This window comes from Corythoichthys intestinalis, chromosome 13 (assembly GCF_030265065.1).
Source record: "Corythoichthys intestinalis isolate RoL2023-P3 chromosome 13, ASM3026506v1, whole genome shotgun sequence".
In the NCBI taxonomy this organism is placed as follows: domain Eukaryota; kingdom Metazoa; phylum Chordata; class Actinopteri; order Syngnathiformes; family Syngnathidae; genus Corythoichthys; species Corythoichthys intestinalis.
The window spans coordinates 13,114,602-13,140,346 of record NC_080407.1 but is presented as its reverse complement, the minus strand read 5'-3'; the positions used below and the strand labels follow the sequence as shown (position 1 = coordinate 13,140,346).

The 25,745-nt window shown below is 41.1% G+C and overlaps 1 protein-coding gene across 3 annotated transcripts in view; it reads left to right on the top strand.

The window, feature by feature from the left end:
• Window positions 1–25,745, top strand: part of chchd3a (coiled-coil-helix-coiled-coil-helix domain containing 3a) — a 127,079-nt gene that overhangs the window by 81,506 nt on the left and 19,828 nt on the right. For all 3 annotated transcript variants that reach the window (XM_057855303.1, XM_057855302.1, XM_057855301.1), the window contains exon 7: window positions 4,598–4,668. In XM_057855303.1, the coding sequence (XP_057711286.1) occupies window positions 4,598–4,668 (71 nt within the window). The remainder of the gene's footprint in view (window positions 1–4,597; window positions 4,669–25,745) is intronic.

The following is a 25,745-nucleotide window of genomic DNA, read 5'->3' as shown; positions in this document are numbered from 1 at the left end:
TCTGTGGCTGCCGATACTTTTGTCCGGCCCATTTTTGGAGTATAGTGAAAAATGATAATGTTTCAATTTTATTTTTCATTCTTTCGTGTTTTTTCATTGCAAGCAAATTAAATGAACATATTATTACCCAAGCATTTGTAATTGCAATCATTTTCTGGGAGAGAATTGCAGGGGTGCCAATACTTTTGGCCAGCACTGTATGAAAACCTTTTTTGCTCAATTAAGTTCCCCTAGCCGAAAAGCACTTTCATTCCTACTCAACTACAAACAAGCACAAAAAAAGCCATTAGCACCTGCAGTTATTTGGTCCTGTTCATTAAAAATGTCTTTTCTCCCTTTCCAATTAAACCAAATGATGTTTGTTTGTTTGTTTTTATTTCTAAAGCCTCTATCTTTTTCAGATCGCCGCGGTGCATTAGCAGAACCGACTTAATTTGTCTTGTGACACCCAGTCTGCCATGGCTAAACAAAAATATAATTTTCTTCAAAGTTGATGGCAGTTAATTTGTTTGCAGGGTAAACGCAGCTCAAGCTTATGAGAGACCATTTTTAACAGATTTGTACAGAAACAATTGCTTGAAAAAGCTACTTTTCAGTTGCTTACCATGAAAATTACCGGTAGTCCTCGGGTTAAGACGTACTCGACTTACGCAATTTCGACTTTACAACGCCAAAGTCTAGTCCGCCATTTTGACTACAGTCATTTTTTGTTTAAGTTGCAGAAACAGTACCTTATTGTACATCACAGTATCTTATTTTTTACTTTATTAATATGACGTGTTCTGTCCTCACTAAATGCGAAGTTGTTCAGCTTTACAGACAGCAAACAAGGAAATTATGTTTTTTGCAGCAAAAGCACCTGTACATTCCCATTTGAAATGAAAGTTGTCTCTCAGCTCATAAATCAGTTGCAGAACAATTTGAGACACTAATTGCTCTTTTTTGTGCATCAGTGTGCGATCCCCAGTCACTAAAGTGCGGCAGTTGCATGCGTCTCGGTATGTACATGGTAGAGCATACATTATTTGTGTATTGAAAGTGCCAATCACTGTCGCTGGAGGCTTTTTGTCCTCCTAGACGGATTACTACGCTGATTAGTGCTAAACCTGCTATTAAGGCAGGTATTACCACTTTAAACTTAGTATTCTAGATGTTTTCCTGTCCAATGGTTCAACTTTATCACCCCTGAGATTGCTTTTTTCTTTCCACTTTCGGAAATGTTCCAAAAATCTGACTTTTTTTTTTTTTTTTTTTTTTTTTTTTATTAATCTGAAAGAAAAAGCTTCCCTCTAAATCCTTTTTCCCATGCTCCTGACAGTTTCTCTGTATAAAATGAAAAGCTCTATGTTCAAGGCCAAGAGGGCACAGATACAGCATGAGCTCACAAGTTAGCTCTAACTTTCCTGCGGTTTTAGTGGTCAAATACAAAACTGGAAAGTCTTGTATTTACATTCTGTATGGATACAGTAGCTATGCTATGAGTAGACTTCTTTAAAAGTGCCTGTGATAGCATAATTAAAACAAAATAGCAGTATTAAGTGAATTACAATCATATTTTGAGATGATTTGACTATATACAAAAATTTGGCAAAGCACAGATGACGAAAAATTAGTTTTTAATCTGCCGTTTTGCCCCTTCCTGTCATTATAGCGCTCTAGCGTCCCCAGCTGGGGGGTGACGCGGGCAGGGTCACAATTTCATCTGATTGATTATTCAGAATGAGGAAAATGCGAAGAACAGAGCAGCAAAATGTCATTGTTTCAATCTCTCTAGTCCAATATTTTTACAGGATATTCTTTTTTATCTAAGTATCTTTCCCCATTTGCTAAATACAGTGGGGCAAATAAGAGTTTGGTCAACCACCAATTGTGCAAGTTCTCCTACTTGAAAAGATTAGAGAGGCCTGTAATTGTCAACATGGGTAAACCTCAACCATGAGGGACAGAATGTGGGGAAAAAACAGAAAATCACATTGTTTGATTTTTAAAGAATTTATTTGCAAATCAAGGTGGAAAATAAGTATTGGGTCACCTACAAACAAGATTTCTGGCTGTCAAAGAAGTCTAACTTCTAACGAGGTCTAACGAGGCTCCACTCCTTACCTGTATTAATGGCACCTGTTTTAACTCATTATCGGTATAAAAGACACCTGTCCACAACCTCAGTCAGTCACACTCCAAACTTCACTATGGCCAAGACCAAAGAGCTGTAGAAGGATACCCGAGACAAAATTGTAGACCTGTACCAGGCTGGGAAGACCGAATCTGCAATAGGTAAAACACTTGGTCTAAAGAAATCAAGTCTTGGAGCAAGTATTAGAAAATGGGAGACATATAAGACCACTGATAATCTCCCTCAATCTGGGGCTCCATGCAAGATCTCACTCCGTGGCGTCAAAATGATAACAAGAACGGTGAGCAAAAATCCCAGAACCTCATGAGGGGACCTAGAGAATGAACTACAGAGAGCTAGGACCACAGTAACAAAGGCTACTATCAGTCACACAATGCGCCGCCAGGGACTCAAATCCTGCACTGCCAGACATGTCCCCCTGCTGAAGAAAGTACACGTCCAGGCCCGTCTGCGGTTCGCTAGAGAGCATTTGGATGATCCAGAAGAGGACTGGGAGAATGTGTTATGGTCAGATGAAACCAAAATAGAGCTTTTTGGTAGAAACACAGGTTCTCGTGTTTGGAGGAGAAAGAATACTGAATTGCATCCTAAGAACACCATACCCACTGTGAAGCATGGGGGTGGAAACATCATCCTTTGGGGCTGTTTTTCTGCAAAGGGACCAGGACGACTGATCTGGTTAAAGGAAAGAATGAATGGGGCCATGTATCGAGAGATTTTTTGTGAAAATCTCCTTAAATCAGCAAGGGCATTGAAGATGAGACGTGGCTGGGTCTTTCAGCATGACAATGATCCCAAACACACAGCCAGGGCAACAAAGGATTGGCTTCGTAAGAAGCATTTCAAGGTCCTGGAGTGGCCTAGCCAGTCTCCAGATCTCAACCCCATAGAAAATCTTTGGAGGGAGTTGAAAGTCCGTGTTGCCCAACGACAGCCCCAAACATCACTGCTCAAGAGGAGATCTGCATGGAGGAATGGGCCAAAATACCAGCAACAGTGTGTAAAAAGCTTGTGAAGAGTTTGAGCTCCGTTATTGCCAACAAAGGGTACATAACAAAGTATTGAGATTAACTTTTAATACTTATTTTCCACCATGATTTGCAAATAAATTCTTTAAAAATCAAACAATGATTTTCTGTTTTTTTCCCACATTGTCTCTCATGGATGAGGTTTACCCATGTTGACAATTACAGGCCTCTCTAATATTTTGAAGTAGGAGAACTTGCACAATTGGTGGTTGACTAAATACTTATTTGCCACACTGTATTGTGAGATGCTGACCCGGGTGACGTCACATTCGCATTCGTCCTCAACCCGAGACTGGAGCCGGTAGTCACTCATTTAAATGGCGCGGGATTCAAAAATTGAATAAAGAAAACGATCGCTTCCACGCACATCCAAGCGGTCCATTTCATTCAGGAGCATAAAATACCGTGTGAAATACGAAATATGTTTTTTGGCTGTCATAGGCACTTCTTTTTAAGCTTTAAAACAAGTCTACCTAAGTATCTGAAATATGGCTACTCAGGCTATTGGATGAAATGTAACCATTAATCAATGATCAATTGAGTTGTGACTAATAAATGAACAAGCATTCATCCATTTGACCTAATGGGAAAACAATGAGCCAGTTCAATTCTTGCATCTCAAGCACATATAAAGGTTATGTGAAATGCAATTTACATATCGATGTCACAAAATGAGTGTCATCTTTTTGAATTACGAGGTACAGGTGTCCCATGTGTGTCGGACCGTTTTTCACAATTGTCATCTCCCATCTCACGTTGAGTCTCCAACACGAATATTGATCTTTTTTAGCAGTGGAGCTCATTCCTATTGATCCTCCCTGAATGATGATGAATGTCTTCCTTTACGAGAAGCTCGCGCTGATAGAGATAAAACTCATTCAACCATCTATTCATTCATATATACTGTTATTTGTATTCACTGTGTATTTCAGCAGATCAAAGGACTTATTCTGGGTCATTTTGTGTAAAACATCTCATGTTTCTTTCTGTATCCACTCCATCAAAGTGTCCATTGCATTTTACTACCTCCCCACTGCTCCATCATAAATGTGTACAACAGCCAGTCAGAGCAAGGGCAGCAGACCTTCCTTGAGTAGTATAAATGTTGTTGCAGTGAGGTTATACGGCCGTGTTTGAAGAAGTAATTCGGATAGAGTGGCCACGCGACGACGTCATTTACGACAGACCCGCGGGGGGGATTTTGACCCGGGGTCTGTATAGTGTTGACTAGCAACCCTCTGACCTTGCATGACTGCCGCTTGTTGTTGTCAATAGGCCTGTCCTCACAGTCCGTTTTATTTACGTACCACTTTGCTGAAGTGTTTTGTTTTGCCATGATTGTTTGTACTCTGAAAAGTAACCTTGCACCGCTTTGTTCAATGCACATTTTCAGGAAGAGTAATTTGATCTCTGAGGCTGTTTTTCCTTTTTCTAGAGTGCTCAGTTCTACAAGGTCACCACAGAGAACTACCATAAAGCCGCTGATCAAGTGAATGCCAAGTTCAAGTAAGTCGCCACACTTATTCTGACTAGGAGGCTACGACCGCACTACCCAAAATGGACCCATTCATCACCATTCCGTGTCTGTTATTGAATTATGCAAGCCGCATTCTAACCCGCGGCTTTCAATCAGGGGCAGCATTAGTCTGGGCTATTAACTGATGTTGACGATGCAGCTGAGTGATAAGCCTGATGACACGTTGATGATAGCTGACGGGGCTTTTCTTGTGCTCGTTTAAATTGGTATGTTACGAAGGCTTAATGGGCTGTCGTTAATTTTAGGTGAACCTATTAAACGGAATTAAATACCGTAATTTTCGGACTATAAGCCGCCAACCACCACATTTAACTATAAGCCGCAGCTGTCCTCGCTGTGTTATGGAGTATTTACACCAAAAGATATTAACTTTTAACACTTAATTTGAAAGCGGTATCATGAGACCAAAAGAACCACCATTAAAGAGTATGTCATGCCCTGGGAAAATGTTAATATTCCATCATTTATCCATAAACGCATGCCTTTTGTATTCATATCATGCCACTTCGTGTAATTACACACAAGAAAATGAGAGAAATTTGGCTCGATTGTCAAGCGAAAACGACCGGCGCCCGAGATCTGGCAGATTGTGTGTGTGACGTCGTTACAAGTGAAGAGAGTGCCACCGGCCACTAGGGGGCAGCGCCTGTCTGCATTAATATAATTCCTTCTAGTGAGGGGAGAATTAGCGGTGTTTTGAGCTGTTTATGCTGTTGCATTGTGTTCGACCTGCACATATTCCAGGTTCCCTCATGAAGAAACACCCCTCGTTGTCAATAAAAGAGAATTCAGGGTTAGGGTTAGGGTTGACAGTGAGGGGTGTTTCTTCAAGAAAAAAGGCTTTAATACTGAATGGCGGCGATGATGACAGACGATTTCGTTTCTAGTTTCAGCGACGAATCCGACGTAGAAGGACGCAACGAATGTTCATCTAATGGTGACGAGGACAGTTACGAAGCTTTAATCGGTGTTTTAGGTTACCAATTTGAGCCCAAACGAACGCCAATGCAGCGTAATGAAACGGTCATTGAGGGGAGCAATGACACTGATGAAACATCGGCAGCAGATCGTGTGGGAAACAATGAATGATATTTTTTGCATTTCTTTTTGTGAAGCTGATACACCGTGACCGCAAAATAAAGTAATGTATAGAATAATTATCACTTATTGCGCTATCATAGTTTTTCGCTCTGCCAACAGACACAAATATGAATGGGATCAGAGGATTTGTTCTATATATTTTACGAGCGATAATTTATACGTGTCCAGTCCTGTATCCAATGCGTGATATTTTTTTATTATAAAAGAGTACTCACTCTGGCCATTTCGAGCTTGGCTGCTCCCCTCCTTTGCTTAGCCTTAGCCTCCTTTGCCAGTCATCGTCCTCTTTCTTGATATCTCGGGACATTTAGGTGGCTGGTGTATGGTGGGCACCGCATCTGCTTTGAGCAGCAATCTTGCAGCAAAACCCGATTTCACTTGTCCATAGTTCGAGAAGCTTTCAGGTGGAAAATAATAGAAAACCGTGCCGGAGGCTGGGTCTAGAAAATTAACCCTCTTTGCACGGACAAACTTTACCCATTGTCTGTGTAGTCCCTTTTTTTTTTTTGCGTTCGGGAACTCATGGATACTATATTCCGATAAATAGCTATTTGTACACCACATAGCACAGCAGTTTTGAACCATTTTAGTGATGTTTTGGTCAAACAAACCCGAACGCTACTCTCTCGTCGATAAAAAACAATGGCACCTGGCTCCGCCTCGACTGTCAATCACTTGGTGTGACGTCGCCGCCCCATTCGGCTGTTTCCGGAACACTTTCGGAAATGATCGTCATTTTCGATCTATTTTCGATAATTGCTCATTAATGTGATTGATTTTTTTGTTAACTTTATCAATATTTGTTATCTTGGCACATAACGGTTTTATTGATGTCTCACACCCCCTTTGCCGTTACATACCCTTTAAGCTTTGAACCAATTGGCTGCAAAGCTTCATTGCTTTAAGACTCTTCATTTGGGCAGCACTGCTCCTTTGATGGAGACAGTCAACCTCTGCTGCCAACACTGTTGTTGTCCAACATGCCCCCTAGCATGCTTTGCAGTGCTACAGATGTAAATAAAAATAATAAATTAAACAATAAAACAATAAAAATTCATGTCCGTGCTAATTCTTCTGTTCCTGTTCCAGTTGTTTTATTGATTGCGAGTTATGGTATTTGGTTAAACTTTATTCGGCAGTGGTGCCATAAGATCATAGTCATTATTACATGACGCTGCCATGAACATTAATCAATGCTTATTTCAGATCTCACTTTTGTTTTTTGTATTTTTAAAAACCTGTCCTGTTCAGCTGTTTGACATGGAGAATGGAAGTCTAAGTGTGAGGTTGGTCTGAACAATTTTAAGGTTTCATTTTGAAAGTATGACATATTCCTATTGTGATCATTCAGCATACCTCGTTTATTATGACAAAGCAGCGAACAGCAAGGAGTTATGGGGGAAGACAGAAGAAAACAAACACAACAACAACAAGAAATACATCGAACACCTACACTAACTATGAATATGTTGTTGCTATCGTCAGTTAGATGTATTTCCGGTTGACACCATGTGGGGGGCCTGCTGACCAGGGGAAAATAAAAGGGGGTGGTCTATAAGATAAGTGATTGGGAGGGGTAGAGTGTACAAAAATTAGCTCTGTGATCTAGAAACCAGTAATCGTGTGAATCCCTTGTGAGTGTAAGCCCGTCGGCAACCGACCCTATGCTGCCCCATCGCCACTTCCGGCACTGGGGCCCCCCACCCGAGCGCGCCCAATGACATCTAGCTGTGTGCGAGCCCCACCAAACATGCGACAGCCACGCAGATAAGCGGTGAGGCCGTGCGAGCGCTACGCAAGGGTCACGGCCCCCATCCAGCCCGAGGGAGGGGAGCCAGCGTAGCCCATCCCTCCTCCCGCAGCCCAGCAAAGGGGCCATCGTCACCTCCTCGGGATCCAGGGTGGTCCCCTGGGCCACTTGTGCCCCCATCAACCGGCTTTCAGGGATGGGAAAAGGGGATGCACCACCAACCCCATGCGAACCCCTGTCCGCCCACCCGGCCCATAAGCCACAGCCCCCCAGCCGGCAGGCCACGGGTCCCCCAATGGCCCACCAAGCCAGCGACCCGCAACGGAGTGCAGGGCGGATACCCAGGCAGAGAAGAGAGGGGAACGCGGAAGCAGGAGATGAGGATTATCTCACTTTTGAATGGGTGTAAAAGATCCAAGCTGGATTTAAATGGTGTTAGTGACATAATTTGCCGGATGATACCTAATGACATCTGTCATATGCATTCATTAACGCCAATGATAGTGTCATGGCAGTCTCAAGACGCCGCTGTCAGATAGTGTTACCTATTAACCCAGTAAATCAACAAATAAGCCGCACTGGACTGTAAGCCACAGGATTCAAAATGAGGGGAAAAAAGTACCAGATTATAGTCTGAAAATTACGGTACGTATAGTTTAGTGAACATCACATTTCTCGAGCAACATAAGCCACTTGGTCCAGTTTCTCCGACAGATGCCAATATCTTCCCGAGTCGGTCAAAATGCTCTCCTGCATGTTTTGGGTCTTCTCAGGCCGTTAAATCTGAGTTTTCTAAGGGAAGGCTAGGCAGGATTTGACCGTCTCTGGAAACTGATTCGATTACCGACCGGTCTAGCACCGGTGGTACAGGAACTGAACAGCCCATATGGACTGCATGTATATATGGTGTATTCAGTATACCATTATCCCTGATTGTGAAAAGATTGATTGCTATATTGAGGCAATTAGCCAAGGAGGGAATAACAAAGTAGCACGTGTGTAGCATATATCCAACAGACACATGTAACCCAAGTACTCAAAGAATCTCTTCCCACCCTGGTTCCATCCGTCTTCTTAATAAGAGGCCATTAGGCTCCATAGTAATGTAGGGAAAGTGGATGAGGAGGCCGTGAGCGGTGGGGCCAAATTGGGCCCCGGCCCTCAGGAGGCCCAGTTGATTGCGTTAGCTTGTCATTAGCCAGTGCTAACACCGAGATCATTGTCTCCCTCAGAAATGCTGGAAACTGATTAGCATGGCCCACCAGGAGTGTATCGCTAGACATGCGCAGGCTGGAGATGAAACTTCCCAAATCGCATTAAAGCGAGAGGAGAGGGGGGAAAAAAATCACTCACTGGAATGACATTAGTGCCAAATGACGATGCGGACTGCGGGCGAACGTAGACCCTAACCGGGTGGGTAGTCATGTGACGCAGGCGTGTGTACAATTGGCTGATCGGATTAAAGGGGGTGCTTTAGGACGGTTGAGACTGGATTATAACGTCGAGAAGCGGGAGGGTCTGTGCGCGTATGTGTGTGTTAATGAAATGTTGAGAAGGTCTGGTGGTACACGGAATGCAGTGAGGGGATCTGAGTGGAGGGTTAATTTGATGTAACAAGGCGTCTTTGGTCTTGGTTTGATCATCTTTGCAAGCATCGTAGTTGTGAGCACCCAATATGATATCTGATTCTATTACGATTCATAAAGGTTAAAAAATGATGATTTTTCCTCAAAACTTCATGACAGCCGGTTGTAGCGGAACGAAATTCAAGACACGTCTGCCGCCCGGACACCGTTAACGGACGCACACACAACGTTATGATGGATGCTCTCAGTTTTTGGGAGAGAGTTTTACTCCTTTTTAAAAGACTGGAAAATAAATTTGTGTATGAGACAGGCAGGCACGACCCGGCGGTCGTGCTTTTGTGCGCAAGTTATTTTTTAGAGCGAGAGGGGAAGAGAGATAGTTCGTTGCTCCTTGTCTTTCAGATGTCCAGCAGTAGTTTTAAGGCATTTCAATTGAAAAATTCTCAATTGTGTTGCTAAGATATGTGTGCGTCCATAAGAGGTGAGTACATGAACCCTCTTGTACTGTTTAGCCTTTATTGTTGTTGTTTTTGAGATGTTAATAGTTAGCGCCGAGTGCTAAGCTAATTAGCAAATTCGCTAAGGTGTATTTCATATGCAGAACTTGTAAAACCATGATTAAGTACAGTGGTAACACTACAAACATGCGAAGTAGTACAGAAATCTTTTGTTGTAAGTGCTGCCTGGGAGCTGACAGGTGGGTGTGCGCGTGGGCGGGCAGGGAGAGAAGAAAGTGCACGCGCTGTAATGAATGTGTGTGTGGCTATGTTGGAGGCTGCCGGACTTTTTTATGTGCTCATCATTGTCATGCTGAAAGACCCAGCCACGTCTATCTTCAATGCCTTTGCTGATGGAAGAAGATTTTCACTCAAAATCTCTCGATACATGGCCCCATTCATTCTTTCCTTTACACAGATCAGTCGTCCTGGTCCCTTTGCAGAAAAACAGCCCCAAAGCATGATGTTTCCACCCCCATGCTTTACAGTGGGTATGGTGTTCTTTGGATGCAATTCAGTATTCTTTCTCCTCCAAACACGAGAACCTGTGTTTCGACCAAAAAGTTCTATTTTGGTTTCATCTGACCATAACACATTCTCCCAGTCCTCTTCTGGATCATCCAAATGCTCTCTAGCGAACCGCAGACAGGCCTGGACGTGTACTTTCTTCAGCAGGGGGGACACGTCTGGCAGTGCAGGATTTGAGTCCCTGGTTAATGATAGTAGCCTTTGTTACTGTGGTCCCAGCTCTATGTAGGTCATTAACTAGGTCCCCCCATGTAGTTCTGGGATTTTTGCTCACCGTTCTTGTTATCATTTTGACGTCACGGAGTGGGATCTTGCATGGGGCCCCAGATCGAGGGAGATTATCAGTGGTCTTGTATGTCTTCCATTTTCTAAAAATTCCTCCCACAGTTGATTTTTTTACACCAAGCGTTTTACATGATGCAGAGTCGGTCTTCACAGCCTGGTGCAGGTCTGCAATTTTGTCTCTGGTGTCCTTCGACAGCTCTTTGTTCTTGGCTATAGTGGAGTTTGGAGTGTGACTGACTGAGGTTGTGGACAGGTGTCTTTTATACCGATAATGAGTTAAAACAGGTGCCATTATTACAGGTAACGAGTGGAGCCTCGTAAGACCTCGTTAGAAGTTAGACTTCTTTGACAGCCAGAAATCTTGTTTGTAGGTGACCCAATACTTATTTCCACCTTGATTTGCAAATAAATTCTTTAAAAATCAAACAATGTTTTTTTCCCACATTCTGTCCCTCATGGTTGAGGTTTACCCATGTTGACAATTACAGGCCTCAAATCAGTTTGGCACATATTTGTACCACATTGTAAGGAGCACAAATTTCCACCAATCAACCCAAAAAGGTGAGTTACGCATGCAAATGTAGCCACTACTTGGATGTTTTCTACTGCCAAAAAAGTTCCAATTGTGTACACAATGGCACAATGACTTGATTCAATTATGTTCCCAATCTCAAGGAAGAGGGGAATGAAAATGCCTTCTTGTACATGCATTTCTTGTGTCAATAAGCAATCCATAGCACAATCATCATATGCAATGTACAAAAGGTTTTATGGGTTTTCCGCCCCGCAGCGTCCAACAGGAAGCTTTCATTCCAGAAGCACACGGCGGTCATTTTCCTCGGTGATGTTGAAAAATAAATGAAAGTGTGAGAGGTGGGGCCACCTGGGAGGCGAGGATGTGTGTCCGTGTATATATATGTGTACGTGCGCTTATATAGTTGTTTGTTTAGATGTGCATTGCAGCTGCTCCTTGCCATTTTCTATTCCCGCCAGGGTTTGATAGAACGCTCCCAACTGAAACGAGACGAGCGTCACTCTGACCTCATTACATCCTTTGGCTGTCAATACAACTTTTTGAAGGAACTTTTGTCACTTTCGAAACTTTACAGCATGACACATGATTGCAATATAAGGTTTCTGAAGGTGCTTAATTCTACACAGAGAGCAGTATGCCGAGCGACGTGGTCAGAGTTCAAAGCCGAAGTGTAGAAAATGCGATGTATACAAATAACTTGCCTTCAAACAGAAGTTTAAGGAATTTAAATGATTTTCTGACAAGCAAAATTGTGCGCGACTGGTTTCATTTGTACAGGCAATTAATCACTATTGTTGACTGTAAATGTGTGGAGGCGAACACTAAGCAACTAATTCAAGCACGCTATTCTAAGTAACCGTGCAAATTGTTTTGAAACGAAACAAATGAGGGCGTAGGTTTGCATAGGGCATAACACTACTTTTCAGAATTCTCAAATTGCCCCCACCAACTTTTAAGCAACCTTATTTGCATTCTATAATGACTTCAGTTATACAGGTAATTTAGATTGTCTTCCCATATGTTGTAAGGATTGAACCTACTATAATGAAGTGAATTACAGTACAGTATTTTCATTATGTTTTCATTTACCATATTGGCCCGAAGATAAGACGGCCCTGATTATAAGACGACCCCCATCTTTTTCAAGACTCAAGTTTGAAAAAAGACTTTTTGAACCCCAAATTAATTTTTAAACGGAAAATAATTGCAGTACGTCCAAAACAAATGATTATAACAATATATTTGAGAGAAAAAGCATGTTATTTTTCCTCATTCAAATCTTAATATCTGAACATTTAAATATGTAAATTAAAGTGCAATCACATTCGTAAATGAAATTCTTCTGGTTTTTGAAATGTAAATCAACCAATCTATTGTGATAAAACAACAAAAATGCAATAACTGCATTAACCATCAAAGTGAAGTCTAACTGTAACTGTAGTTTTGAAACAAATCTGAATAAGGAAAAAAAAATTGCAATTAAATAGTGCAAACTGGTTAAACTTGAGAGTAGCTGAGATCTATCATGACAGAACATGACTTCAATGATATCTGGCGCTATCTAGTGTTGTGAATGGGTATAATGTCTGACGACCCCCTTTTTTTTCAATTTAATTTCAATGCAAAAAACACCATCTTATATTCAGGCCAATACGGTACGTTGACCCCTTTTCACATGTCCTCCGCCCCCTTCCAAGAGGAGGGATATTAGAAGTTTTTTTGGTTTTTTTTTTTCCGGCCAGCAGCAACCACTATAAGTGATGTAAAAAGACGTCAATGTTATGGAGGTGGGGGAAACACCACTACCGTAATTTCCCGAATATAAGGCGCACCCGTGTATAATGCGCACCCCAAATTTACTTGTAAAATCTAGGGGAAATTATTGTACCCGTTTATAATGCGCACCCTAATTTTAGCACCAATAAATAGAAGAATACAAGAAAACAGAGCTCGTGTACAGATACAGAAATGTCATTTTACTGACTGGTGAAACACAGCACAAGCATAGCACATTGGTAGTTCAAAACATTACCATAAACTGACAATATTTACGGTAATAATATCACTTGACAACTTCTCCAACTTACCAGAATCTAGGAGAAAACAAAACAAATGTGACTTTTCTTTTAAAGGCTGCTGTGTAACTTGCTCGTTTTATCATGATGAAAAAATGTTTCTTCCATGGATTGATACGGTAAAATGAAAGTGAGAAGTCGGAAATCCGTGAGAGCTCATCGCTGTCAACACGACAGTAACAACAGGAACTATTGTTGTTTGGGTTTGAGTTTCCAGAGGGACCGATATAGTTGACGAACACAGGAAGTGTGTGTGCTTACATTTGTTATGGTCCGAGTTGCGGAGCTTCAATAAACGTCAACTCAAATGTGTTCAAGAAACTAAATTCTGTGCTTTATGAAGAGTGAAAAAAGCAGAATTTAACACAGACGAAATCATTCGGCAGATTAGAGTGAAGTATTACCGAAACAAAATGGTGACGTCACTTACCGTAATGGTCGGCAACGGGTAGCCGCATACGTTTCTTCAACACAAGTGGCCTTGTCAATAAAAAAAATCTTTATATATATATATATATATATATATATATATATATATGTAAATATATATATTTCTGTCTCCATCCATGTACCCGTTTATAATGCGCACCATGATTTTACAAGTTGATTTTGGGGGAAAAAAGTGCTCGTTATAGTTGGGAAATTACGGTAATTTTGCGAAGGAAAGTCCAACCTGCAGCAGAGTTAGCATAACATTAAACTATGTGAACTTGCTAACCTGTAAAACTACTGCAAACAGGCCAGCCTCCACAAGGAATAACAAAGTCAAGCTAGCACTCCCTCATTTGAATCATTGTTTGCATTATGTGCATTACACTGATGCAACGCGTTGGTTTCAGAGTTCAAGTCCCTCTATTAGAAGAAACTGGGAGCTATCCAAGAATCGGTCCATTACATGGGGACACTGACATAAACGTGAATTGACATGAACAAAAAAAAATCTGAAATGAAATCACATATCAGAATTTCTTGACAGTACTTTGGTCCGAGTCTTGGTGGAGCATAGTATGCCTCGGATGTAGATCAGTCCTTGGATATCTCTTGTTGTACTTCAAAACGTTACTTAAGTAGTTTTTGAAAACAAAGATTTGAATCAAATGTATCGCATGAACCAATACACATTAAAGTTAGTATAAGTCAATCCTGATTTATTTTGCATTGATCCCCAGTTCAATAATCTGTTTGGTTTTTATTAATGTCCCGTCCCCAGCAAAAAGTGGACAGTGCTGGCCAAAAGTATTGGCACCCCTGAGACAAGGGCTGGCTTAAAGGTGCCAATTTTCCGTGACCAATCGGGACACTTATGTGTGTTCTTTCCACCAATTAGAATTGACTCTCAGGCTGCTTGTCACCTTGGTCGAGGTCATATTAAGGAATCACTTGTCAAAGCTTTGGCTCAGGGTTCACTAAATTCTAGATTCTGGTAAGTTGGAGAAGTTGTCAAATCATATTATTACCGTAAATATTGTCAGTTTACGGTAATGTTTTGAACTACCAATATGCTATGCTTGTGCTGTGTTTCACCATTCAGTAAAATGACATTTCTGTATCTGTACACGAGCTCTGTTTTCTTGTATTCTTCTATTTATTGGTGCTAAAATTAGGGTGCGCGTTATAAACGGGTACAATAATTTCCCCTAGATTTTACAAGTAAATTTGGGGTGCGCATTATACACGGGTGCGCCTTATATTCGGGAAATTACGGTAATATAAATGCAGCATTCAAATGGCTTTCTTTTTTGTTTTGTTATTTGTTTGTTTGTTATGCTGACATAATTATACATGACGAATAGTTGGGGGTGCCCAAGCCCTTGATCGTTGGGGCAAGGGCAGCTGGTTGGGGGCCCCCTACTGGTTGGGGGCCTAGGGCGATCTCCTGCTTCGCCTGAATAGAAGATCCGCCTCTGCATTTGACCTTGCTAGAGGTTTATTTTAAAAACACGCTAATTTTCTATTTTCGTAAATGATTTCATGTCCCCCAGGAAGCCATAATGCGACATCTTGCTCTTTTACATCTTAGCAGCACATTTCTTACATATACACGATAGATAAGCTAACAACACGGTACGTTCGTCACACCATTTTTACTATTACCCGCTCTCTGACGGTAGATAAGCGTCGTCGGTTCCCCGCGGGCGGAAAAAAAGGCCGTTTTAACCCCCCGCTTCTGATTTATATTCCGCCACGATCTTCGCCGCTTGTTTTTTTTTTTTCTTCGGCTGATGTTTTATCACACTGTCCGACGTTTCAATGCGTGACCTTTCCCGCGTGGCACGTACGGAAGGGTGCGTATACGGCACGTCCGCCGGACTCTGCGTCCCTAAAGGGTTGGACTGCCAGCTACGGAGGAAAGTGAAAGATGTGAGATTATGCAAAGCGTTGAAAGAAAACGGGGTCCTAAGCTTCCTGTCAGCGCTAACCTTTCGGCTGGGATTCTTTGCTCACTTTAACCCGACTCTCTGCTGAATTGACGTGGCGAATGGTGAGGAATGAATAGCAGCCAGAGCGTTTTGTAAGCCTCCGCCAGGCGTGCGCCTCCACCGTGTCTTACCTTGATGTATGCATTTGTGTGGAGATCAGACCGCATTGTTAGGCCTTTGTGTTTGCAACTGATTATGTATGTGCTCAACATTTCCAGGTTGGCCAGGGAGAATAGGAGCTCATTTTTGTCTGTCACTTCACTGTCGCTCGTCTCCTCCCTCCAGGCTAGAAAAGTTACTTTGTCTATTGTTTATTTAATGCTTCCCTTGAAAAGATCTTTTCCCCCCCTCTTTTTTTAATTTAATCCTGTTGACAATAACAGAAGACAGTTTTAGCTTTATCTCAAGGTGAATATAAAGTGCCTGTTGCACTCCTGAGGAATGCTCATTCCTCATAATAGAAGTTTTGACATTTACTTTCAGTGGAGTTTTGGCTTGCAACATCCAACATATTCAACCAATTAACTGTTAATAATTGTGTTTATTGTGTGGAACTGATTGAGGCAAAACAGGAACATGAGCTGTATTGATCCATTTCAAGGAATGTGTTAGATTTTATGAAAAAAAAATTCCAATTACGAGTAGACCGCTTTTATATTTCGACCAAAATATTCTATCCACTCAGCGTTTATTGTGCATTAATTTGAATCCTTTGAGACCTCATTTTTATTGGATTAGTTTATGACTTGCTGGAGTCGATAGAAAAAAGTCAAAAGGTGCCAAATTAGTTAATAAATAATTAAATTAAAGTAGCATGCAAAATGTAAATAAGGTGTTGAGCCAGGGGTTTTGCTTTCTTGGCAGCGCTGCTATTAGTTTAAATGACAAATAGCCATGCCTCCAAAATGAGCGAAGCAATTAGTTGTTGATTATGAAGCAAAAACTTTCACTCGGCGAATTAATTAGTCAAGATGACACAAGTTAATTTCGGAGTAGTGAAGAAGCGGGCCGATGTCGCGCAGCGGCGACCTCGCTGTCAGGTGAGGCCCGCGCCTAATTTTGTCACCGTGGCAACCGAGGAGACGGTGGTCAGCGGAGTACCAGAAGTCAATAACGGCTTTAAAAGCTCTTCTAGGGGCTGCCAAAAGCTCACACGTTTCATTCATATAGACTCCTCTCACCTTTTTTTGATGCCTTTCTTGATTTTCTCTACATCCACTCTGATAGATTCACTGCAGGGGTCACTCAGGTCCGCTTGAGACAAAAAATGCAGCAGGGCCGGGAACGAAAAGTGATATTTGCCAAGTGGTAAAATTGATTTTGCCATGTGACATTTTTTTGCCATTTTTGCAATGTGGCAAAATTGATATTGCCATGTGGCTTTTTTTTCAGCAGGGCCGAGAACCAAAAGTGGTATTTGCCATGTGGCCAAATGGATTTTTGCCATGTGGCATTTTTTTACCATGTGGCAAAATGGATTTTGCCATGTGACATTTTTTTACCATGTGGAATATTTTGTTTGCCATGTAGCATTTTTTGCCATTTGCCATGTTGCATTATTGATTTTGCCATGTGCCATTTTTTTGCCATTTGCCATTTATGCCACGTGGCAAAATTGATTTTGCCATGTGGTATTTTTTTTTCAGCAGGAGCGAGAAACAAAAGTGGTATTTGCCATTAGGCAAAATGGATTTTTGCCATTAGGCAAAATGGATTTTTGCCATTTGCCATGTGGCATTATTAATTTTGCCATGTGGCATTTTTTTGCTATTTGCCATTTTTGCCACATGGCAAAATTGATTTTGCCATGTGACTTTTTTTTCAGCAGGGCCGAGAACCAAAAGTGGTGTTTGTCATTAGGCAAAATGGATTTTTGCCATGTGGCAAAATGGATTTTGCCATGTGGCATTTTTTTTTCAGCAGGGGCGAGAACCAAAAGTGGTATTTGCCATTAGGCAAAATGGATTTTTGCCATGTGGCATTGTTTTTTTGCCATGTGGCCTTTTTTTGCCATTTGCCATGTGGCATTTTTTTGCCATTTGCCATGTTATTTTTTTTGCCACGTGGCAAAATTGATTTTGCCATGTGGCATTTTTTTCCAGCAGGGCAGAGAACAAAAAGTGGTATTTGCCATGTGGCAAAATTATTTTGCCATGTGCCATTTTTTTCCCATGGGGCAAAACTGATTTTGCCATGTGGCATTTAAAAAATTTTTTTTTTTGGTATATGGCAAAATGGATTTTGGTTGGTCACATTTTCTTTTGGGGGGGGACATTTTTTTTGGGAGGGGGTGGCAGTTTTGAAACTCATGCACGTCCAAATTTTCCTTTCTTTTTAAACGGCAGAAAAACTTGTGGCTGTGATTTTTAACCATACACTTAGCATGACAGAGCAATGACATTCAACTGGCAACCAAGTCAGGGTATGCCACTTACAGCTATGCACGTCCAAATTTTCCAAAATCCAAATCTATTTTGCCACATGGCCAGTAAAAGAAATGCCACATGGCAAAATCCTTTATGCCACATGGTGAAAAATATGCCACATGGCAAATACCACTTTTGGTTCCCCTTTTTTTGTTGCCATGTAGCAGAATTGATTTTGAAATGTGCGATTTTTTTGGTATGTGGCAAAATGGATTTTGGTTTGTGGCATTTTTGAGGTACATGATGTTTTTGCAGGCCATGCACCTCCATGCCATTGATGGCTATACACGTCCAAATTTTCTATTCGTATTAAATAGCCGAAAAACGTGTGGCTGTGGACCAAACATTTTACATTACAACGCATTACGGCTCTGCCATTGAGGGCTATGAACGTCCAAATTTTCCATTCATTTTACATGGTAGATAAACATGTGTGGCTGTGATTTTTGACCATACACTTACCATTATAGCACATTGGCATGCAACTGGCACCCAAGTCAGGCTATGCCATTGACGGCTATGAACGTCCAAATTTTCCATTTAGTTTAAATGGCAAAAAAAATGTGTGTTTTACATTATAGAGCGCGTCAACATTTGGAAATGTGACATGAAAATTTGGACGTGCATAGCCGTCAATAGCATGGACATGCAAGGCCTGCAAAAAATACCATACACCCACCAAAAATGACACATACAAAAAAAAAAAAAGCCATAAACCAAAATCCATTTTGCCCCATACCAAAAAAAAAAAAGCCACATGTCAAAATAAATTTTGCCACAAGGCAAAAATAAATAAATAAATAAAAAGGCAAAATCCATTTTGTCACATGGCAAATCCCACTTTTGGTTCTCGCTATCTCTTAAAAAATGGGGGGGGCAGTGTGTCATTTTTCTTTCTAACTGCATCGTTTATATTTATTTTCTCCCCCTGGTCGTGACACTTGCCTTAACTGGAGAGAACATGGGAGCTTTTTAAGGGGCGACCGGCACCCTCCTCTTAACCTAGTTAACCCTTAAGTGGAGCCAAATTATGATGAATAGACAATGTGCTGATTGGAACCCAATTTAGCAGCAGACCAAAGTGCTCCAAACAGTACAAAGTAGCGATTTTGTGCTTGATTTATCGGTGTGCATCTTTATTAGTGTGTGAGTTCCAGTCGATAATTGAATTTATTTGGATTTGGTTTGAAATGGAGTGCAAACTAACTGATTTTGGCGTTCAAAAATCCATATAAATTGATAGCCTAACGAAAGTCCAATATTGAGGTTAAAAAAAGGAGCTATTTAAATCTCTAAATTTAATAGGAAGGTTATAAAGTGTTGTCATTTTTATCACATTGTGTTTTTGGAAGGTTTACACTCAAGTGCGGTGTGAAAAGAACCTTATTTGGCTGGCAATCAACGCAAATGTAATTACTGCAAATGAATGTAGTTGTATACCAGGTTTGCAAGGTTATAGAAGAGAAGTCAATCTCTGTGTAGGCTGTAAGACATGCATATTGATCGCAATATGTCCGCCGCTCTCCGTCAATAAGTCGCTTAACCGCGCGAGCAGAGTCAGTATTTTCGCTCCATGCGAATTTGCTGACGTAGGTTTAACGATGTCGGGGACACCTTGAGGAAGGAGATGTTTGGAAGGGAAGCGAGCAGGTAATCTGTTGGAGCTAATTACATGTTAGTGAGACACCGCATCAACTCTGCTCCTCCTTTCGACCTTCTTTGCTCTTCTTCTCAGCGTTTTCTTCTTTTCAATCTCAATTCCCTTTTTGTGCCCGGCTTTCATTGTATTCTCGTACCCTTTTTCGGCTACTTCAGCATCTCACAGTGGCCTCTGTGCTCTCCCTGCCTTGTGATTTATGACACAGCTCTGAGAATCTGTAATGTGGATATCTGCAGTAAAGCAGCCTCCTCCTCCTCTCTTTCTTTCTTTGACTGCCTCTATCAGTGCATCACAGCAAGAAAGACTTACTGTGTTTGTGTGGTTATGGAGGCCTTTACTGCTACTGATGGTACAAGGCGAGTCCCCCTATAAATTTACTATCTCTGGAAAACCAACATCTAAACGCTCACATTGACACGCTTCCAATAAAAGGGAACTCCATCAAGTTTGATGTCTCTGCTTGTGGCTTCAACCTAATGGAATTATGGAATCTGCAATTGAAGAGAAAAGTACTGTTACATGCTGCCCGGGAGTTGACTGTTACTTAAAGAACTCCTCTTCACTTTAGTTGAACACTGCTGTGTTTTGAATGACCCATTTTATACATATGTCAGCAGGGGCGTCACTAGGTTTTAAGAACAGGGGTGGGCTTAGCACAGGTTGTAAGTAAACGTAGCGTATAAGCACTAAACTTTACAAACAGCTAACAAAGACTGATAATTTATACACACTGCTGGCCAAAAGTATTGGCATTCCTGCAAATCTATCAGATAATGCTCAATTTCTCCCAGAAAATGATTGCAATTACAAATGCTTTGCTACTAATATCTTCATTTATTTTGCTTGCAATGAAAAAACACGAAAGAGAATGGAAATAAAATTAAATCATTGTCATATTTTACACAAAAATGGGCCGGACAATAGTATTGGCACCCTCAGCCTAATAGTGCTTCTCAATTATTTTCTGTTACGCACCCCCAAGGAAGACGTAAATGTTTCGCCCCCCCCCCCCCCCCCCGACCCCCAACTCTCTGCCGCCACTGTAAATAGTATCATTTGTGTTTTACGAAAAATCAAGGTTCGCAGTGAGTCAGCAACAGGCACACTTTTGCTTAATAGACAATGTTTATTGATTAGAAATTGCAAAAAAATGAAGTTTATTGATTACATTCCCACAAAGGCAAGCAAAAAAACAAGCATAACACAGAATAACCACAACGCTAGGTCTAGATTGTCACTGATAACGTCTAAATAACCCCCACGATGCAGTTAAAACACACACAAGCACAAGAAACGCTGGCGCTAGATATATCAGTTGTCGAAGCTAAAACACCCCTACGCCAAAGTTAAAGTACAACGAGTTCCCTGATAATGAATCAAGCTCCTACCTGTCGACAATGAGCGGAGAGCCAAAACGCTCCTGGTTTGAGCCTTCAAGGAACACCGCCAAGCGATCACACGTTAAAATCCATGGCAGACTCTTCCGTGGCCCGGAAATGTCCGCTCTTTATTGGCACATGTCACGTGGGAACAGAGGTGGCCAGCCCCTGCTCTCAGGAGACACACTGCTTCCCCAAAAATGGTAATCTTAACATGTTTTGCTCAACCTCATAAGGAGATGAGTCTCGTGTCCAAATATGATTGGTTCACTCGTTGTACTTTTTAGCAGCATCAAATATCTTGGTAACCATAGCAATGAGCTAAACCGCGCCAAAGTGGCGGGCATAACCTGATAAGAAGTTGTACAGTCAGTCCAAAAGAATGTGTGCACATAAAAACAGCAATGCACAGTTAGTTACTTTTGAAGGCACTCTCAAAGGCAGTTATGTGCAGTTACATATGTGGAACACAATTCGGGTCACAAAAAGGTACAAGTGTTTTTCTCCATTCAATTTGTCTATAATATTACTATAGGTACGCCTCTGCCTAAGCATTGTGTCCTTTTTTTTCTATTAAAGAAAAAAAGTAACATAGATTGATTTATAATAAAGTATAACTTTATTAACATTGTTTTGTTTGTAACAGAAAAGACTTAACGAGCATCAATTTGCCTGAATTAAAAAAAAAAGTCACATCCAAACTGTAAAAATACACTCAAGGTACAGTTATGACCATTTCATACTGAAAAATAAAATGTAATAAAATCAGTAAATAATAACAAATTAAAATTGATTAGAAACATTAACTCATGAGGACAATATGCCAAAAAATTTGACCGAAAAAACAAAACTGAATAGTCTGTCTTTGGACGGAAGGACAGTTTTTATTTTCGCTGCTCACATTATCACCTCCTTTGCAATGGTGTGGGGTTATTTTGCCCTGAGCATGCTAACAGTGCTCACTGGTTTACTGATATAACACTGACAAAGCGGGACGATTGTTGGCAATATTCAGCACATTTTCGCTGAAAAACAGTCAAATGGCTTTTCAATGAGATTGGGGTCTAATGTTTTAAGTGGCGTCTTAATTGATTTGGCTTCCGGCTGTCCGCTATAATCAGGGGTGCACATAAGTGGTCCGCATGCGAGCATGCGAGCATGCGTACTGGACGTAGACAAACGCGCTGGCCCTAAACGGGTTCCATACGCTTTTGCGTACCGATGGCTGACCACTGTATTTACGGCGGACACGAGAAAATAACCTCAAAATGTCGAAGAGGCAGGCCACACTGAGTAATTACTTCCGTGTTCCCCCACCCCCGTCAAAAGACAGACGACAGAGACGTCACCGGAGCTACCGAAAAAAGGACTTTTGCTAAAAAGTGGCTGCAGGAGGTACCATGGCTAGAAGTAAATGATGCTCGCATGGAAATGCGGTACAAAATGTGCCGTGAGAATCCCAATGTCGCCGATAAGAGCAGCGCATTTTATGGAGGGTCAAAGAATTTCAGCCATCCAAACTTTGAAAAGCAAGAAAAAACAGAGAGCATGTGGCAATTAAGCAAACTATCAATGTCAGACAGCACCGTAGTCGCCCTATGGACAAGTGGCGGAATAAAGGTAATGACAACAGCGCCATGCACTGACAAACGTGTTTTTGCTCGCATTTTACAAAGCTAAACATGCACGTTCAATGAGGTCTTATGAGGAGGACATCCCACTTTTAAAAAGGCTTGGAGTTAATGTGGGAGCCGCATAATGCCCTTTATTTTGAATTGGTGCGTTTATGTTTATTTCTTTACATTTCACTTCAAAGTAATGGCAATTTTGTTGTGCCAGTTGATGTTAATCAGGCATTAATTGTTAATATAATTAATTAAAGTTAATTGGCTCTAAGTAAAGCTTGTCATAAATTTATCGCATTAGGCGGGTCGGCTCTCAAGCTCAATGAGGACCAAGTCACATCTCCAGGTCCTCCTCTGAGAACCTGGGCAAAAAAATTATGTGCACCCCTGGCTATAATCATTTTTAGACACAGTAAATAGTAGTCTAGTGAAAGCCAAAAAGGCAAACGGCCCGAAAAAAAAAGCGCATTCTCAGCGCCCGAGGGAGAACCGTAGGTGAGGGCGGTCGTTGTGACGATCCCAAGCCGAAAATGGCACTTCTCGGGCAGACACGTGAGAACCGAAGACAGTGGGTCGCTGCGTGAGTCCAGCTGGAAAACGGCTTTCGAAAACGGCGCACAGGTCTTCATATCTCTTTTCTGTGTGCTCTTGCTTAGTTCAAAAATACTGCGCACACTCTGAAAATGAGAGCGCCACTGCCACTCACTGAGTGGATGTGCAAGTACACTTTATTCTAGTACGGGAAAAAAAATGAAATGAAAAAATGTTCCCCACTATTTGAGAAGTACTGCTTTAGACAAAATAACTGAGAACGACCGCCTCCATTATCCATCATTGAGATTCTTACAATGCTATGCTGGAATTTTAGACAATTGTTCTTTGGCCAACTCCTCCAGGTCTCTGAGATTCTCCAAACTTCCATTTTCAGATCCCTCCACAGGACCTTTGGGATTCAGGTCTGGACTCATAACTGGCCACTTTAGAAAACTCCGGTGTTTTCTCTCAGACCATTTTCTAAGGCTTTTTTGAAGTGTGTTTTGGGTCATTGTCCTGCTGGAAGACCCATGACCTCTGAAGGAGACCCAGCTTTCTCACACTGGGCCCTACAATATGCTGCAAAATTTGTTGGTCGTCTTCAGATTTCATAATGCCATGCACACGGTCAAGCAGTCCAGTGCCAGAGGCAGCAAAGCAACCCTAAAACATCAAGGAACCTCGACCATGTTTGACCGTGGGGACAGTGTTCTTTTCTTTGAAGGCCTAGTTTTTTTTGTTTTTTGTTAACTCTATATTGATGCCTTTTCACAATAAGCTCTACTTTTGTCTCATCTGACCAGAGAACATTCTTCCAAAACGTTTTTCAGCTTTCTTGGGTAAATTTTGGCAAACTCCAGTCTGGCTTTTTTATGTCTCTAGGTCAGAAGTGGGGTCTTACTAGGTGTCCTACCATTCAGACGCCGACGGATAGTACAGGTTGACACTGTTGTACCTTCGGACAGCAGGACAGCTTGGACTTGTTTGGATGTTTGTCGAAGTTCTGTATCCACCATCCACACAATGTTTCATTGAAATCTCTCGTATATATATTTTTTTCTTCCACATCTACGGAGGTTAGCCACAGTGCCATGGGCTTTAGACTTATTGATGACACTGCGCACGGTAGACACAGGAACATTCAGGTCTTTGGAGCTGGACTTCTAGTCTTCAGATTGCCCATGCTTCCTCACAATTGTACTTCTCCAGTCCTCAGACAGTTCTTTGGTCTTCTTTCTTTTCTCCATGTTCAATGTGCTACACACAAGGACACAGGACGGAGGTTGAGTCAACTTTAATCCATTTTAACTGGCTGCAAGTGTGATGTAGTATATTACTACCAAAGCATTTGTAATTGCATTCATTTTCTGGGAGAAATTGAGCATTATCTGACAGAATTGCAGGGTTGCCAATACTTTTGGCCAGCACTGTAGGAGAGAGGCTAAAGCTATGACTTTCGCTCACAACACAGTATTTGTTTGTTCCCAAATATTTGTAAGTCACACAGATAACATTTTGGGCACATATGTAACAAAAATGGCTGTAATTTCAAATCCTGAAAAAAAACTACTTATTTCTAGGGCTGTCAAACGATTAAAATTTTTAATCAAGTTAATTACAGCTCAAAAATTAATAAATCGTAATTAATTAATTTATTCAAACTATCTATAAAATATGCCATATTTTTATGTAAATTATTGTTGGAATGGAAAGATAAGACACAAGACGGATATATACAGTACATTCAACATACGGTACATAAGTACTGTATTTGTTTATGATAACAATAAATCAACAAGATGGCATTAACATGATTAACATTCTCTTAAAGCGATCCATGGATAGAAAGACTTGTAGTTCTTAAAAGATAAATGTTAGTACAAGTTATAGAAATTTTATATTAAAACCCCTCTTAATGTTTTTGTTTTATTAAAATCTGTAAAATTTTCAATCAAAAATAAACTGGTAGCTCGCCATTGTTAATGTCAATAATTACACCATGCTCACTCATGGTACTAACCCATAAAATCAGTTGGACCCAAACGCCAGCAGAGGGCGCCAAACACCAAAAAACAAGTAACAATCGGAGATTACACTGTACTGTCATTTTAGTCAGTTTGAGCGGTGCATGTGCGTTAATTTCGTCAAATATTTTAACGTGATTAATTTAAAAAATTAATTACCGCCCGTTAATGCGATAATTTTGACAGGCCTACTTATTACCTCAATTTAAGTAATATCTGTGTCAGGCTAAGTTGCCTTACATGCACACAAACATATATCCAAACATTATACATACATACAGTACAGGCTAAAAGTTTGGACTCACCTTCTCATTCATGCGTTTATTTTCATGACTATTTACATTGTAAATTCTCACTGAAGGTAATAAAACTATGAATGAACATGTGTGGATTTATGTACTTAGCAAAAAAAAAAATTAAAGAACTAAAAATTTATATTATTCTAGTATTTTCAAAGTAGCCACCCTTTGCTCTGATTACTTGTTTGCACAGTCATGCCATGGTGGTTGGAACCTCCATTTACGTTACATTGAATGAGGTGTGTCCAAACTTTTGGCCTGTACTGTACGTGAATGAGCTAAGAAACACAGCTGATGCTCCAGAAGGAAGTCACCCCAAAGA